Source organism: Helianthus annuus, chromosome 6, assembly GCF_002127325.2.
Source record: "Helianthus annuus cultivar XRQ/B chromosome 6, HanXRQr2.0-SUNRISE, whole genome shotgun sequence".
In the NCBI taxonomy this organism is placed as follows: Eukaryota; Viridiplantae; Streptophyta; class Magnoliopsida; order Asterales; family Asteraceae; genus Helianthus; species Helianthus annuus.
Window position 1 is genome coordinate 7,328,531 of NC_035438.2, and position 16,645 is coordinate 7,345,175.

At 38.5% G+C, this 16,645-nt stretch overlaps 3 protein-coding genes and 1 pseudogene across 3 annotated transcripts; 3 read left to right on the forward strand and 1 right to left on the reverse strand.

Moving 5' to 3' along the window:
• The first annotated feature begins 2,316 nt into the window (after window positions 1-2,316).
• On the forward strand, window positions 2,317-7,351 carry LOC110864533 (annotated as a pseudogene).
• A 729-nt stretch (window positions 7,352-8,080) lies between these two features.
• On the reverse strand, window positions 8,081-9,218 carry LOC110944325 (transcription factor MAMYB). Its single transcript, XM_022185985.2, has one exon. The coding sequence runs from the start codon at window positions 9,168-9,170 to the stop codon at window positions 8,262-8,264; it is 909 nt and encodes a 302-aa protein (XP_022041677.1). The 5' UTR covers window positions 9,171-9,218; the 3' UTR covers window positions 8,081-8,261.
• A 451-nt stretch (window positions 9,219-9,669) lies between these two features.
• LOC110864534 (pentatricopeptide repeat-containing protein At3g29230) lies at window positions 9,670-14,129 on the forward strand. Its single transcript, XM_022113624.2, has 4 exons — window positions 9,670-11,982; window positions 13,330-13,526; window positions 13,603-13,738; window positions 13,816-14,129. The coding sequence occupies exon 1, from the start codon at window positions 9,825-9,827 to the stop codon at window positions 11,721-11,723; it is 1,899 nt and encodes a 632-aa protein (XP_021969316.1). The 5' UTR covers window positions 9,670-9,824; the 3' UTR covers window positions 11,724-11,982; window positions 13,330-13,526; window positions 13,603-13,738; window positions 13,816-14,129.
• Window positions 13,342-14,034, forward strand: LOC110944326 (phosphoinositide phospholipase C 6). The gene is made up of 3 exons (XM_022185986.1): window positions 13,342-13,526; window positions 13,603-13,738; window positions 13,816-14,034. The coding sequence occupies exons 1-3, from the start codon at window positions 13,342-13,344 to the stop codon at window positions 14,032-14,034; spliced, it is 540 nt and encodes a 179-aa protein (XP_022041678.1).
• Window positions 14,130-16,645: the final 2,516 nt, after the last annotated feature.

Below are 16,645 nucleotides of genomic sequence, written 5' to 3' on the forward strand. Positions count from 1 at the left end.
GCCTGATTAGGAAAAATGTTAGTGGATTTCTATTGGTTGTTTCCTGATTTGGGCCTGATTATATTGTACTAATGGGACTGATACACCTGCATCAACACGTGAACTTGAAAACGACAGCTTACCGACTCGCAATCACCCGTTGCGACTCGCAACCACAGCGTGATGACTCGAGACCACGCGGTTGCGACTCGCAACCATAACAGGACAAGCCGAAACCACAGGATACGAGTCCCGTTGCGACTCGAGACCTCAGCATGATGAACCGAAACCATGGTTGCGACACCGGTTGCGACTCGCAACCATCCATGATCAACACACAGCATGACTCGAGACCATGCTTGCGAGTCCGGTTGCGACTCGAGACCACACTTTGGGCCTTAGTTAGTGGGCCGGACTTATGAACTTCTGTGCTACTGTTGATGAGTTATTTGGGCCTGTTATCACGAGCCCAACTGTTTGGACTTTGAACATGTGATTAACTGTTACCTATGAACTGTTACTGATTAAACGTGCTTGCCAAACGTGTTGAACATTTGTGCACTACTTGGTTCGAATCTGATTATACGTGATATCCGTGTTAGGACGTTATTGACTACTTGCGACTTGATTGACTTTCTGTGTTTGACTGCCGAGCAAACCAAGGTGAGTTCACACCCTTTACAAAGCATGGGATTCCCTGGGTTGGGAATGGGATTCAGGAACATGGGTTCCTCGTCTACCATTGGGTAGGACGTCAGTGGTTCAGGAATGTGATTCCTCGTCCGGATGGACGGATAAACGTACTAGACTAAAACTCTATCACGAAGTCCCTCCTTTTTGTATCGACTAATCGCCGGGCCAATGGCGAGCGGGTCATTAGTTAGATAGCGCTATTTAGGTCTGACAAGCCTCACACCGTGCCGCAGAGGACGGGCGTGAACTAATGGATCTGGGGCACGTCAATGATGATAGACATTGATGTTTTCAGGGCACATAAACATGACTACAGTCAGCAATCGATACGGTAACGAGTCTAGTATACACATGGGGTAGCCCCCACGGCTGGAGAGCCAGATGATGTACATGGGGTAGCCCCCACGGCCGAAATGCCTGATAACTACATGGGGTAGCCCCCACGGCCGGAGTGCCGGAGTAACTGGGAACGAACTGGTCACGTTTTTAAAACTATGGGGTAACCCCCACGGCAGGATGCCAGATAAAGTAAACTGTTTTCGAAACAACTAAAACGAACGCCCACCCGTGAACTCACTCAACTAGTTGTTGACTCGTTACTACATGCTTTGCAGGACCATAGGTACTCAGTGGGAGCTTGCATGGAGGAAGATCGTTGTGGGACAGGGATTGCTACAAGACTATGTTAAACTTGAAACTTTTGGAACTTATGTTATACTTTAAACTTATGCTTCCGCTTGCAACTTAAACTTATTTGTTTTGGAACACCAATCGTGAATGGTTAAACTTTTATAACTATTTATATGCTTGTTCAGTATGATTGGTGGCTGGATCCTGGGCAGTCACGCCTCCAAGCGGTAGTACTCCGCAGGTGGGATTTTGGGGGTGTGACATGGCTTGCTTTCATATCTGTACTCAACAATTATTTATTTATTTATTTATTTATTTATGAGTAAACTGCCATTTTGATCCCTGTGGTTTGGTCAATTTTGCCACTTTAGTCCAAAACTCAAACTTTTTGCATCTGGGTCCCTGTGGTTTCAGTTTTATTGCCATTTTGGTCCAAAAATGAAATCAGGTCATATTTGTCTTATAAAATCCTGTTATTTTGTCATTTTCCGCAGGGGCAAAATGATCATTTCTTTTTTATAAATAAATACCATATTTTATAAGACAAATATGACCTGATTTGCCCCTGAGGAAAATAACAAAATTGCAGGATTTTATAAGATAAGTATGACCTGATTTCATTTTTGGACCAAAATGGCAATAAAACTGAAACCACAGGGACCCAGATGCAAAAGGTTTGAGTTTTGGACTAAAGTGGCAAAAGTAACCAAACCTCAGGGACCAAAATGGCAGTTTACTCTTTATTTATTTATTTATTTATTTATTTATTTATTTATTGCAGAAAAGTTAATAAAGGAGGTCAGTTTGGACTTTTATTGCTAGTTGAAGTAATGTGTGTTTTTAAAATTTGAACTTTAACAAGGACGGTGGCTAGTTTAAGAAGAAACTAATGCACCATTTTGTTTAATCTAAATTTAAAATAATAATTATCCTATAAGAATCATAGATTTATGGTGTAAATAATAATATCATATAATGTGTGGCCAAGTTGTGCATGGCTAGCCTGCTTGTAGTCACTTGATCAAAATAAATGTTGTAAGATGCATTAGAACAACTAGTGGGCCCTCCTAATATTACCCATGGATATATATACACACACATACATACATATATATAGAGGGTTGTTCATACACCTTTCTGAGTGCCTGCAAAATTTACAACAGAAAGATATTTGCTTTCTTGTTTTTATCTAAGACGATGAGGACTCGAAGAGGAAAGCGCGCTCAGGTATGTTTTGCGTAATCTTTATGTTTATGTTTATGTTTATGTTTATGTTTATGTTTATGTTTATGTTTATGTTTATGTTTATGTTTATGTTTATGTTTATGTTTATGTTTATGTTTATGTTTATGTTTATGTCTAGGCGTTTTGGCCATCAATGGTGATGAAGAAATGGTTTAACATTCAGCCGAAAAACAATGATTTTAGTGAAGACGAAGTTGATACAGAGAATGAAAGCGAAGATGATGGTACTTAAACAATATACAAGTGATATCATATAATTTCAAACTCTTGAAATAAAAATTATCTATATGACATCCTTAGCAATCGGTTCTGGTTCGTTTTGTTGGTTTTTTCGTATATTTATGTGATTGTTTTGTAAATTTAGGGATGCGTGCAAACGCGTTGGTAAAACGCGATAGGAGGAATTCAGAGACGACGCGCTTACATTATATTAAAACAAAAGAAGTGAGGTTTGGCTCTAGAATACCAGAAATACTAGTTTTCTGGCTTTTTTTGTTTTTTTTTTTTTTTTTTTGGTACTAGAAGCTTTAGAAAACTGATCATATGTATATCTTTATATCACCAGGATAACAGTTGGCACATGGAATGTAGCCGGAAGGCTCCCTGATGAAGATCTCGAGATCGACGAATGGCTTTGTATGCATCAACCAGCTGATATTTACATTCTTGGGTAAGGTTTGACTTTTGAGGTCAAACTTATACAATTTCAACTTCAGCGTTCTTACGAATTCTTTAAGCTATATATATATATATATATATATTCAACGAGTATGCTCTTAAAGATCTGTAACTTGTTCTGTAAAGGGAAGTAAGTTGTTTATATTTGTAGAACAATCTTGAAACTTACTAGTTTGACTTAATTAGTCAAACTTACTTGTGCAGTTTTCAGGAAGTTGTTCCTTTAAGTGCTGGTAATGTTTTGGGAGCTGAAACGCGGAGGCCGGTATTAAAATGGGAATCGATAATCCGAAAAGCTCTAAACCGATCACAACTGCAAGAGACCGTACACAGAAGCTATAGTGCTCCAACTTCTCCGATCAAAAATGGTGGTTTAGGACCCACCAAGATAACTGTTCCTGATATGGAAGTGGTTAACGCATTAAACTGGCCGGAAAAGGCCTTGGATATAAAACCGAAAGTTCTTTCCTCTGGTGCTAAACCTAAACTAAGAAGGGTGTTAAGTTTAAGTAGCACTGCAAGAGTAAGTTCTGATTTTGTTGGCGGTGGGTTAAAACGGGTGCATCATAGCTCGGGTGACTTGAGTCTGCGCTGGACCAAGGCGCAAGAGAGGTTAGCCACGGTTAACTCACTTGATGATATGCCAGTGCAAGTGTTGGAAGAAGATGGTGATGAGTTTTTCGAGATTCGATAGAAATGGAAGGCAAAAAATCGCCTTTTCTGGATGATCAAGAAAACTCAAATGATAGGTAAAGTTTAAACTTCATTTTATTTATTTATTTATTTATTTATTTTGGTTCTGTAAGCTAATTTCTTGAGGAATTTTTTTTTTTTTTTTTATATCAGGTATGTAAGAGTTGTTAGTAAGCAGATGGTGGGCATATACATTTCACTCTGGGTTCGGAAAAGGCTGCGAAGACATATAAACAACTTAAAAGTGTCTCCGGTCGGGGTCGGGCTTATGGGCTACATGGGTAATAAGGTAATTTGGCTTAGTCTTGCAGGTCATGTAGTCAAACAAGTCAACTCACTACGAGAGGTGGCAAGTTTGACTCGTTCACTTACTAATGGGCCGTTCATGTTATGTTTAATCTCTAACGGGTTAGAAAAGTCAAACGTGTTAAAGTTGCCTAAAATGTACCGAATAATATTTTATAATTTTAATTTCTTTAAAGAGTTAATTACTGTTTTCATCCCTATGGTTTGTCAAAAATCACTATTTCAGTCCATTAGTTTAAAAATTGCGATTTCAGTCCCTGTTGTTTCACTTTCGTAACCATTTCAGTCCATGTGGTTTCACTTTCGTAACCATTTCCATCCATTCTTCTGTTAAGTACAGGGACTGAAATGGTTACGAGGTGGACTGAAATGGTTACGAAAGTGAAACCACAGGGACTGAAATCGCAATTTTTAAACCAATGGACTGAAATAGTGATTTTTGACAAACCACAGGGACGAAAACAGTAATTAACTCTTTTTTAAATGATATAAATCACTTGCCCATTTTGTTCAGTTTTTCACGAACTCAAAAGTGACTAATGTTTTTATGTTACAGGGATCGGTTTCCATTAGCATGACTCTTTATCAGACGAGGTTATGCTTCGTTTGTTCTCATTTGACCTCGGGTCACAAGGTTGGCGATGAAGAGCGGCGAAACTCAAATGTGTCCGAGATCTTAAAACGTACACGTTTCTCGACTACTTTACATTCTGATCAACCTCAAACAATCCCGAGTCATGAGTAAGTAATTTTTGGAAAGAGTTAATTACTGTTTTCGTCCCTGTGGTTTGTCAAAAATCACTATTTCAGTCCATTAGTTTAAAAATTGCGATTTCAGTCCCTATGGTTTCACTTTCGTAACCATTTCAATCCATTATTCTGTTAAGTACAGGGACTGAAATGGTTACGAGGTGGACTGAAATGGTTACGAAAGTGAAACCATAGGGACTGAAATCGCAATTTTTAAACTAATGGACTAAAATAGTGATTTTTGACAAACCATAGGGACGAAAACAGTAATTAACTCTTTTGGAAATAACTATGATTTTGTCAACCCGACTATTCAAAGATTTTTCCTGTCGTTTTCTTTATAATTCTTGATTCGGGCTTTCCGGTTTTGTCAACAGTCAGATATTCTGGTTTGGCGACTTGAATTATCGCATCAACAAGCCAGACGAAGAGGTCAGAAAACTCGTTGCCATGAAGCAGTGGGACCAACTGCTCTATAGCGATCAGGTAACTTTTAAAACATGTCGGGTTGATCCAACCCGTCAACACTTTTTCCCATTTTTAAAAGAAGTTATAAACTTCTAATGGTGTTTCACGTGTTGTAGCTTTGTAAAGAATTGAGAAGGGGACATGTTTTTGACGGATGGAACGAGGGCGTTATCGACTTTCCACCGACATATAAGTATGAAGTGAATTCAGATCGATACGTAGGTGAAAATCCAAAAGAAGGGGAAAAGCGGCGAACACCAGCATGGTAAGTAGTCTCCTGTTTGAAACGGTTTGACCTTTAAGGTCAAAGGGGGTGCTTCTAAAATTAACATTTCATCAGGAGCTTAAGATGTTGAAAAAGTTTTATTATTACTTCTTTGAAGTATGCAACATATGTGATACAACTTAAAAAGGAAAGCTTGTTGGGATTAAAATTTATCACAATGTTCATACATATTATGTCTTAAAGTAATATGTTTGACCTCTAAAGTCAAAGTGTGTATCAATATCAAGATGCAGAAGTCTGTCACAAGTAATTATACATATTTTAAAGTCCTATATAGATTTCAAGCCGAGTATAGAGTTATGATTCGTCGAGTGCGACAAATAGCGACCGCTATATAGCGAATAGCGACAAATAGCGACCGCTATTTTATAAATAGTGATACACTAAAAAAAGAATTTTGAAAATTTTTATATGTATATTATATCAAAATACCTTGGTATATATGCTATTTTACATGTATATTTAACAAAAAACTATAAATCCAGCTATTTTATAGCTATATCTAATTGCTATTTTGCCAATGAGCTAGTGGTGGAGTGGTAAGGGAGAGATCTTGTGTTCCAAGTGACCCAAGTTCAATTCCTACCCCTAGCATTTAGTTTCTGCGGCACCTGGTGATGATGGGAGACTAGGCGAGTAGGCGGCGATCGCTAGTTCGATCCTTGAACTGAGCGGGTTTTACCTCACCGCACTGTCGTGCCTTCGGGCGAGTGTTCACGGGCTTCGGCCCTAGGTGAGGGTTTTCCCCGGTTCGGAAGGCGAGTGTATCCCGATGTGGTGAATTTCGCCAGTAGCCCATTTGGAGGATTCGTTGGCCGTTCAAAAAAAAATTGCTATTTACATCAAAAAAAAAAAAAAACTAACTGTCGTTATTCACGCTATTGGTCGCTATGACCCAGATAGCGACACTTGGTCACCTTGCTACATAGCGCGCTATAGCGGTCGCTATAGCCGCTATTGACAACTATGGCATAGCCGTTCACAAAACTTGACTAGAAAACGTTTTATGGCTTGCATACGAAGTCAAAAATACCTTGAATACAAAGTACTTTCTTTGCATTTTGATCTCAACCATATTATCTATAACATTTTAGACTTTAATGTGAAGTACTAAAAACTAGTTAAATGTTGTTTGAAAAGAAAACCTTCTTACCTCAAAAGTCAAAAGTGTTTTATGTGTTAAATCGACTCGAATGTGCAGGTGTGATCGCATATTATGGATGGGGAAAGGCATAAAACAACTTTGTTACAATCAAGCAGATATAAGGATGTCGGATCATAGGCCAGTAAGTTCAGTGTTTGCAATCGAGGCCGAAGTGTTTGACCCAAGAAAGCTACGCAAGGCTCTCAACTTAACGAGTGCTGCAGTTCACCCGGTGATGATGTTAGATGAAGCTGAGCTGGAACTATAGCACTAGCATGAAGGTTGAACTAATACATTCTAAGATCTTGACTTTTTATAGGATTAGAATAATGCTTCTTGACTTTTTGTCAGCTTTCATGTTATAGAAAAAAGATAGTCTTTTTGCATGATTCATACATAAGAAAAGAAGAGACCACCTTTGTATCGAAAAGATGTAATACAGTATATAGAATTCATCTAATGATATACTTATTCGGCAATGCAAGCATCAAAAGCGCTTATTGATGAGATCGCATCAACTGCAGCGATGAGATAACATGATGCGCATGTCATGTTGCTTGATGTAATATGACGCGTGATGGATTATGACGCGACTCGTTATGCAGTTGACCAATAATTTAACATATTAACATGGATTGCAATGGGTTTGACTTTTGAGTTTTCCAAATATGACCAACTGCTGAGCAATGAGTTTTGAGTATTTGAACAAAGTATACCATCGACTAAACAAATCCGACCGGAGATAATGAGAATATCTTATGGGGCTGTTTGTTTACCTCTTAACGAGCCTCTTAATGGTTCAGACCTCTTACTGGTTCAGACTGTTTGTTTCATGAGCAGATGTCTGAATGGTTCAGACATTTGCCTCTGAATGGTTAAGATTTATACAGAGTCTGAATGGTTAAGACCTCTAATCTGAATTGGTCAGACATTTGTCTCTGAACGGTTAAGCATTATACAGGCTCTTAATAGTTTAGACCTCTTACTGGTTCAGCACTTAATGGTTCAGACCTCTTACTGGTTCAGCACTTCACCATTCAGATGTTGCCAAACAGCCCCTATATTTTAATGTTTAAAAGTTAACGATGATGATAACAAACACCTCGCATACCTAATACGCGCACATCTCACATTGGCTTTTGGGATCAAAACAAGTTAAACGATCCGTATGAATATTGAATACATCATACTTGGTTAAACATACAAGATCAGAATCAAATAACTAATGAGAATTCTTAATCTCTCTCAATTGTAAGCTTTTGTATTATGAATTACTATTATGAATTACATGACTCAATCCCTTATCAAGAACCAAAACTGCTACATAATCAAACCTCATAATCAACTGATACAACGATTACCTCCTGATTCAAAAACCCGTGAGAACAATCAAGCCTGTGAAGCAGCTTTCGAACTCCTAAAATCCTTCTTAAGATCAGCAACCCTTTTCATACAAGCCGCTTTCGACCTCCCCGGAACAGCAGCAGTAATCTTCTCCCACCTCATAGCAACATCTTTCGGAAACGCCTTCAACGCATTCAACAAAGCGATATCTTCAGCAGAACTCCAACTCCCACCATTACTCACATTGTTACTCACATTACTCCCATCGCCTCTTTCACTCTCGATAACCTCATCGACCCGCTTATCCACCGCCTTCCGATCCTTCAAAAACTTCGAAAACGAATCCGAATCATTCACCTTCTTATCCCCCATCGATTTGGCCATCTTCACCACACTCTCCACCTTATGCCTCCCTTTAAACACCTCCGCCACCGCCTCCCACCGCCCGGGCATCCCAACCGGGTTCTTCACCATCTGTTTCTTCAACAATTCAAGATCCTCAAAGGTCCAATCTTTTTCCTCCACAACAACCACTTCACTAATCGCCTTCTGGGTATTCTCCACAACGACAGAGGGTATCTGAATATACTCCTGATCGGGCTTTCTATGCTTGATTCTGGATCTTTTTACCGGGTCGGGTTCTAGGGTTTGTGAAACAGGGGTTTGGGGTTGGAGGGTGGGGCCCAGGCCGACGCGGATGTCGCCGGCGGTGAGGGATGGTGGGGCGAAAGGGCCGATGAGGAGGGATAATGAGAACCAGATGAAGATGGATTGAAACGGGTCGGATTTGATGTAGAAGAGAGAGAGGGTTAAGAGGAGTGCAGAGAGAGAAAGAGAGATGAAGAGGGTGGGTTTGTGGAGGTTATCGAGGGATTCGGTTTGGGGGTTTGGTTTAGGGGGTGATCGGGATTGAAGGAGGAATCTGGGTCTGCTTTCTTCGTCGAAGAACTCCATGGAAGTAGATCTGAATTGGGGTTTCGGGTTTCTGCAAGAGAGTTGGATATATATATCTATATATAGCTTGCCTTTTATATTATATACATTATTTTTTTTACAGAGGGTTGGGGAGGATTTGCAATCGGATTAGGTTCAAATAACTGATAACTGTTACATATCAAATCAGTGCTACGTCAGTTGTCATATCATAAAAAAAACAAGTCAAATGGCACGTCAGCTATTACATCATCAAAAAAGGTAAACCAGACACTCATCGGCTGCCACATCATCAAAAAATCACTTCAGCTTTCAGCTGTCACGTCATCACACAAGTCCACATCAACAAAAAAGCTAACTGGATTAGAATTCGGTTAGTTTAAAAGTGTTATCGCCCAATAAGTTGAAAGTTAGGAGTGATAACGTGAATATAGCAAGTCAAAAGCTAGGAGTAATAATAATCCCACCATTTCTTTGAAAGTTGGGAATTTAACACTAATCCATCGTGTATCATTACAAACCACACCGACAAAGCATCTACTGCACATCAGCACATCTAAATTCTCTTGAGAGTGGAATGGCATGAACATACATGCGCTAGTTAATAACTACAATCATTCAAATGTATAAACACAAGACCGGTTAGGATTCGAAACCCCAACGAGAAAACACACCATGGGTGTCGGTAAGATCGTTAAACTCTCCAAACCCATCGAAAAATTCCGAGAAATCCACAAAAACCTCTCCCTCAGATCCTCCCCAAACCTATGGCCTGATCACAACCACAACAACGAACACGAACCCACTTTACGCCTAACCCACCCCATCTTAACCAAACTAGACTCACATCCCACCATTACCTTAACACAATTCAACCAAATACACACCCAACTCATCGTTTCAAATCTCTTCCAACACTCTCTTGCAGCCAGTCGAGTATTCAAGAAACTCTGCGCTTCACATTCTACAGTTCATCATGCCGTTAATCTATTTCACGCTTTAGATGAGCCTGATGCATTCATATGCAACACTATTATAAGAGGGCTTTTAAATTCGAATGAACCAGTAAAGGCTTTTGATTTTTACAAAGAAATGGTGGGATTATTAGTGCCTGCTAATAATTATACGTATCCTTTGGTGGTGAAGGTTTGTGCTGAATTGGAGAGGGTTAGAGAAGGGGAAAAGGTGCATACCCGAGTCGTAAAAGACGGGTTTGAGTTGAATTTGTATGTGCGGAATGCGTTGATTCGGTTTTACGCGGTTTGTGGGAGAATTGGGGATGCACGGAAGGTGTTTGATGTGAGTTTGGAGGCGGATATGGTGACGTGGAACTCGATGATTGACGGGTATGTGAAGAATGGGATGGTTGGTGATGCACGCGAGGTGTTTGATGAAATGCCGGAGAGAGATGTGGTTAGTTGGAACTCGATGATTGCGGGGTATGGTTTGGTTGGGGATATGGTGGCTGCACAGGAGTTGTTTGATGAAATGCCGGAGAGAGATGTTGTTTCGTGGAATTGTTTGATTGATGGGTATGCGAGAATCGGAGACGTTGTGGTCGCACGTAAATTCTTTGAGTGGATGCCGTGTCGAAACGTTGTTTCGTGGAATACTTTGCTAGGGCTTTACGTGCGGTGTAGAAAGTTTGACGAGTGTTTGGCTCTTTTCGATGAAATGTTGGAACAAGGTGTAAAGGCTAATGAAGCAACGGTTATGAGTGTTTTGACTGCGTGTGCGCACTTGGGAAGACTTGATAAGGGTAAATGGGTCCATTCTTATGTTAAAAACAACAAGAATGTTGTAATAGATGTGTTGCTTTCGACTGCTTTGTTGACGATGTATGCTAAATGTGGAGCTATGGATATGGCTAAACAAGTGTTCGATGAAATGCCTGAGAGAACTATAGTATCATGGAATTCGATGATCATGGGATACGGAATGCACGGGCATGGAGAAAAAGCGTTAGAAATGTTCTTAGAGCTAGAGAAAAGTGTTTTAGTCCCAAACGATGCTACTTTCGTGTGCATTTTGAGTTCGTGTACACATGCCGGAATGGTTTTGGAGGGCTGGTGGTACTTCGACTTGATGCAACGAGTCTACAAGATCGAACCAAAGGCCGAGCACTACGGTTGTATGGTTGATCTCCTTTCTCGAGTTGGTTTGATGAAAGATTCCGAAGCGATGATCAAGAATACACCCTTGACAACGGGACCCGCCTTATGGGGAGCCTTACTGTCGGCTTGTAGGACCCACTCGAATCTAGAACTAGGAGAGATGGTGGCGAAACGTCTTATTGAATTGGAACCAAACGATGTAGGACCGTACGTGTTGTTGTCAAACATATATGCCACTGCAGAGAGATGGGATGATGTTGAAAATGTGAGAGAGATGATGGTGAAAAACGGGTTGCAAAAACCGGTGGGGTCGAGCCTGGTTCAACCCGGAAATGATGGTGTTAAATCGGTTGAAGAGGGTTATTCCTTTCACAAGAGGAGATTAATGTACTCCATGTTGAGTGATATGGGTGTGCAAATGAAAATGTCACAAAGAAATATGATTCAACAAGAGGAATAGTTTCAGTTGAAGTCAATTCTTCTTACAGTAATTTGTTCATGTGAAAGAGAAACAATGGTTCATGGCATCATAAAATGTTGCAGACAACCAGCTGTCTAAACCAAGTAACTAACTGAACCCGAGCTCTTCTCGTTTAAGAGAGCTCGAACTTGCATAAGCTAGAGCATGACTCGTTTATTTAAGAGAACTTGAGCTCTGCTCGTTTCCAACTCTACATCGAAAGCTCGAGCTTGGCGTTTTAATAATTTTTCAAGCTCAGGTTTGGCTCTTTTATTATTTATTAAATTATTTATTATTTTATTTATATGCATAACATAATTTAAAATTGTATTTATAATTATAGATTTAAATACACAACAGAATATATATTATTAAATAACTTTACCATAATTTTATGAATATATATATAAAATATGTCATCTATATAACATAATATAATCATTATATTTATTTAAACAGTAGTCTTGTTTATGCTCGCAAGCCTACTTAATCTCATTACGTAAAGCTCGGTCTCAAGCTTATTCATCAAAAGAGGTTTAAGTTATGCACAATTTTAATTTTAATTTAAGCTTTTAGCAAATCAGTACATGTTCAAAATATGTTGTTGAGGAGGTAAAAAGCGCAAATCCTCGATTCGTCGTCCTCCCCGGAGTCACAAAAAGCCATAATCGGTATTCCTAGCTTCATGAAGGTCAACGAAAGAGAAATCAAAACGAGATATATTAAGATATCAATCAAAATAGATTGGTAGTTTCGAACCGAGATCGGATTTCCTTTTCGTGCCATATGCGCTTAGACTTTACTGTCTCCCCCTTTTTTTCCCCGGTCCAATATTAGTTCTCCTTAATATTATATTATATTTATATTATATATTATATATTATAAATTTGCAACACATGTGGGCTTTTAAGTGTTTGTAACTTCTGCACTAAGGGTTTCATGTGCAAATAGATGTTGTATTTAGTGTTTTGGTGTTTGTACCATCATATAGTAAGGACACGTATGACTATGGGCTATACGTGTCTATGATTTCCTCTCTTCTTTAACCACGTATTCAGATTTGCCAGTTTACCAGTCCTTTTCACTAACTCCTACCTCACAAAACCCACTCTATCACATGAGAGAGAAAGAGAGAGAGAGAGAGGAGGAGAGAAAGTCCAGACCCCCGCGACGAACGGCAACATGCCGTTTCCGGCATCGTCCCTCATGGTGGCTTAAACTTCTTTGCAACGTGAGGTTTTCTTTGAGCTTTTCAACATACAAATCTGCTACAATTCGCCCCAAAAGTTTTGTTACAAAGTTTGGCTATGATTGTATCGTAAGAAACTGTCTGGTTTTGAAGCCTCCTACAAGGTAAAAACACTAACAATTAGGCTCTTCTATTGAACTATGATGTGAAAGTAATGATTGATCTTGATTTTGTGTACTGATTTTGCTTCCTAAAACGCTCAATTTTATTTACCTGCTACATTGCATTTTGTTAAGTTATTGGTAATATTTCAAATTAAGCCTAATTGTTTGTTTGGTTTTGAACATTTGATTGCTCCATATCACAAGCTTTGGAAACATACATCCAAACGCCTTCGTTAACATACACGATTTTCAGGTGCACCATCATATGACTGCGCCGTTGCAACATTATTTCATATACACCGGCCACAACTCGTACCTCACGGGAAACCAGTTCAATAGTGATTGTAGTGAGGTACCAATTATAAAAGCGCTTCTTAAAGGCGTGAGGGTGATCGAGCTAGATTTATGGCCGAATAGTGCAAAAGACGGGATTCATGTTCTTCATGGGTGGTATGCCATTTTTCTTTCTCTTGTATGAACGGGTTTTAGAAGTTTGATTTGGTGATTAAAATTTGAATGAAAATAGGACTATGACGACTCCAGTAAGGCTTAGCAAATGTTTGAAGTCAATTAGAGAGCATGCTTTTGTGAATTCTCATTATCCGGTGATCATCACTTTAGAAGATCATCTTACACCAAATCTTCGAACTAAAGTTGCAACGGTTAGCCATTAAACTTCTTATTTGTTTAAAAATCTACATACAGTTAATATTTACAGACTGTTGTGGCGTTTTTATAGATGGCGACAGAAATATTTGGAGATATGCTTTACTGTCCAAAAGCAGGAGATAACGATGAATTCCCTTCACCAGAAGAATTAAAGCATCGTATCATTCTTTCAACAAAACCACCAAAAGAATGCCTTGAATCTAATAAGCTTGAAGAAGAGTTGATTGCAGAGGACGAGACGCCTTGCATCTGTGAAAATACAAACCCGAGTGATAAAACGATTAGCTAATTAACATTATAAAGTTCATTTTATTGGTTGATTAAAGGGGTGTTTTGATTTGATTTCGGTTCTTTTAGCAGATTGGCAGTAATCAGGAAGGTAACGTGTCCAACTTAAATCAAAATTTGTCTGAGTTTCTTCGCATCGACTCTGAGTGATAATATACACATGGTTCATTTTACTCTCGCCCATTTTAAGGTGATCGTCACAGAAAAACGATGGGTTTACTTGGTAGTGGGGATCAAAATTTAGCATGGGACATTCTAAATGTTGATGGAATCCACCACATAATTGGCACCATTCACCGTAAGGGTGGTTAGGGTAAAAATAATCATTAAAATCCATATATATATATATATATATATATATATATATATATATATATATATATATATATATATATATATATGACTAAACGTCTATTAGCCACAAGTTTCTTTGAACACTATTTTACATCTAAATATCATATAACCTTGCACTTGCAACGGTTAGAACCCAAATCACTTTTATAGAGAGAAACACCATACCACTAGATTTAAAACTAGAATTTGCACAGAATTTGAGATTGAAGATTTGGAGGCGTTCGGCAATTGGTAGTGCGTCGATGGGAGGTGAAGTGGTGGTGTTCGGCAAATGACAGTGGGAGGCGGAGGTGGTGTAACACCCACCCCGTAACCCGGGTGATTGTGCACAATTGATACACTTATAGCGGAAACAAACTAAACTTTCATTAAAACTTATAATAGTCTGAGTAAAACACTTTATTTATTTACAAACTTTTGGCAACTAAGAACTCTTTGATCTTCTAAAACTCCACAACTGTCAAGTAGTTCCTATAGCTTTCCTCATGACTCACCTGAGATAAGTATACTCAAAACGACGTCAGATATATACTGGTGAGCTCATACTATACAATTTTTATAAAGACAGACCACAGTTTACATTATATGCATACACAATATGGGCATGTGACCACATTATAGTCAGGTTGGGCCTCATTGAACCTTATAGGTCACATTTGACTTGTCACAAACCACCGTACAAGAGACATACTGGTCCTCCAGCTGTGTCCCCCTACGGCCGTCACATAGGTATGAGTGTGTGTCGCTGGATCTTATAAGCATGAAGTGCCTGTAGGTACAACACCTTATTACCCTTCCCAGAGTGACACACCTCATTAAGCATAATAAGATCCCATATACCCCTACTGACACATGCATACTGCAACATTCTCATTATTACCAGTTATGGACAAGTATACTATCACAGTTTAAAAGACAAAATTATAAAAACTTTATTAAGACAATGATAATCTAATTACCTATATTACCTATATATTTTATTTAGAAAGGAATGAATAGTAATATAGGTTTAGGATCCTGTACAAAGTGCTTAATTTGTAAGAAGTATAAGAAATATTCCTGGAATGACAAGTGTCCATCCTCTTAATTAATTCAAAAGGGTAGTTTTGTAATTGTACATTTTTGTCATTTAATTCAAATTCAACATAACTGATCCAAAAATAACCGTCCATGAGATTGTTTAGGGATTTGAACGAATTTTGTAATTTCCTGCAAGATACAATACGATTGTGTTATACGTATCTTTCAATCATCATTAATTATAAATACATAAAGGATTATCAAATCGATATCCCCATTCCAGTTGTTTAACGTCTGCGCCTTTTTTCGATTCTGGTGTTTTATATCAATTTCAATGGAGTCCAGCGATGCAGGTTAATGTGTATCATAGTGTTTTATTCTGGTGTTCTATTAAGTTGTATGGTGTTATATTCATAGAAGGTTGCTGGGGATTCCAGATAAAACACCATGACTTGAATCATGGCGTGGTGTTTTATCTGGTGACATTGTTCATGGCATAGTGTTGTAAACATCTGGAGACAAAACACCACGCCATGAACAATGTCTCCAGATAAAACACCACGGCATGAATAATGTCTCCAGATAAAACACCACACCATGAACAATGTCTCCAGATAAAACACCACGCTATGAACAATGTCTCCGGATAAAACACCACGCCATGAATAATGTCTCCTGATAAAACACCATGACTTGAATCATAGATGTTTAAAACACCACACTATGAACAAGGTCTCCAGATAAAACACCATGACTTGAATCCTAGTCTTGGTGTTTTAAAATCTGGGAATGTTTTGTATTTATAAAACACTACGCCATGAACAATGTCTCGAGATAAAACACCACGCCATCAACAATGTCTCCAGATAAAACACCATGACTTGAATCTGCGATTACGTTTTAAAAATCTGGGAATGTTTTAAAGTATGAAGAAATTCGCTGATTTTTTTTGGAAATTGATGGCGGTTACATATAATTCGCTGATCTTTAGGAGTTTGATGGGTGGTTTTGAAACGGTTACCATATTTGAAATGTTGGAAAAGTCACTATTGCCCTTCAATTTTTACATAAGGTCCTTCTAATTAAAACACAATTTACATTTTATACCCTATTGATCTCAACCATTAGATCAAATATCCAATGGTTTAAAACACTTCTTACCCTTCTTACATTTTAGACACTTTTTACCATATCCCTACCCTAGTAATATATATATATTAAAATTAGAAATGGAAACT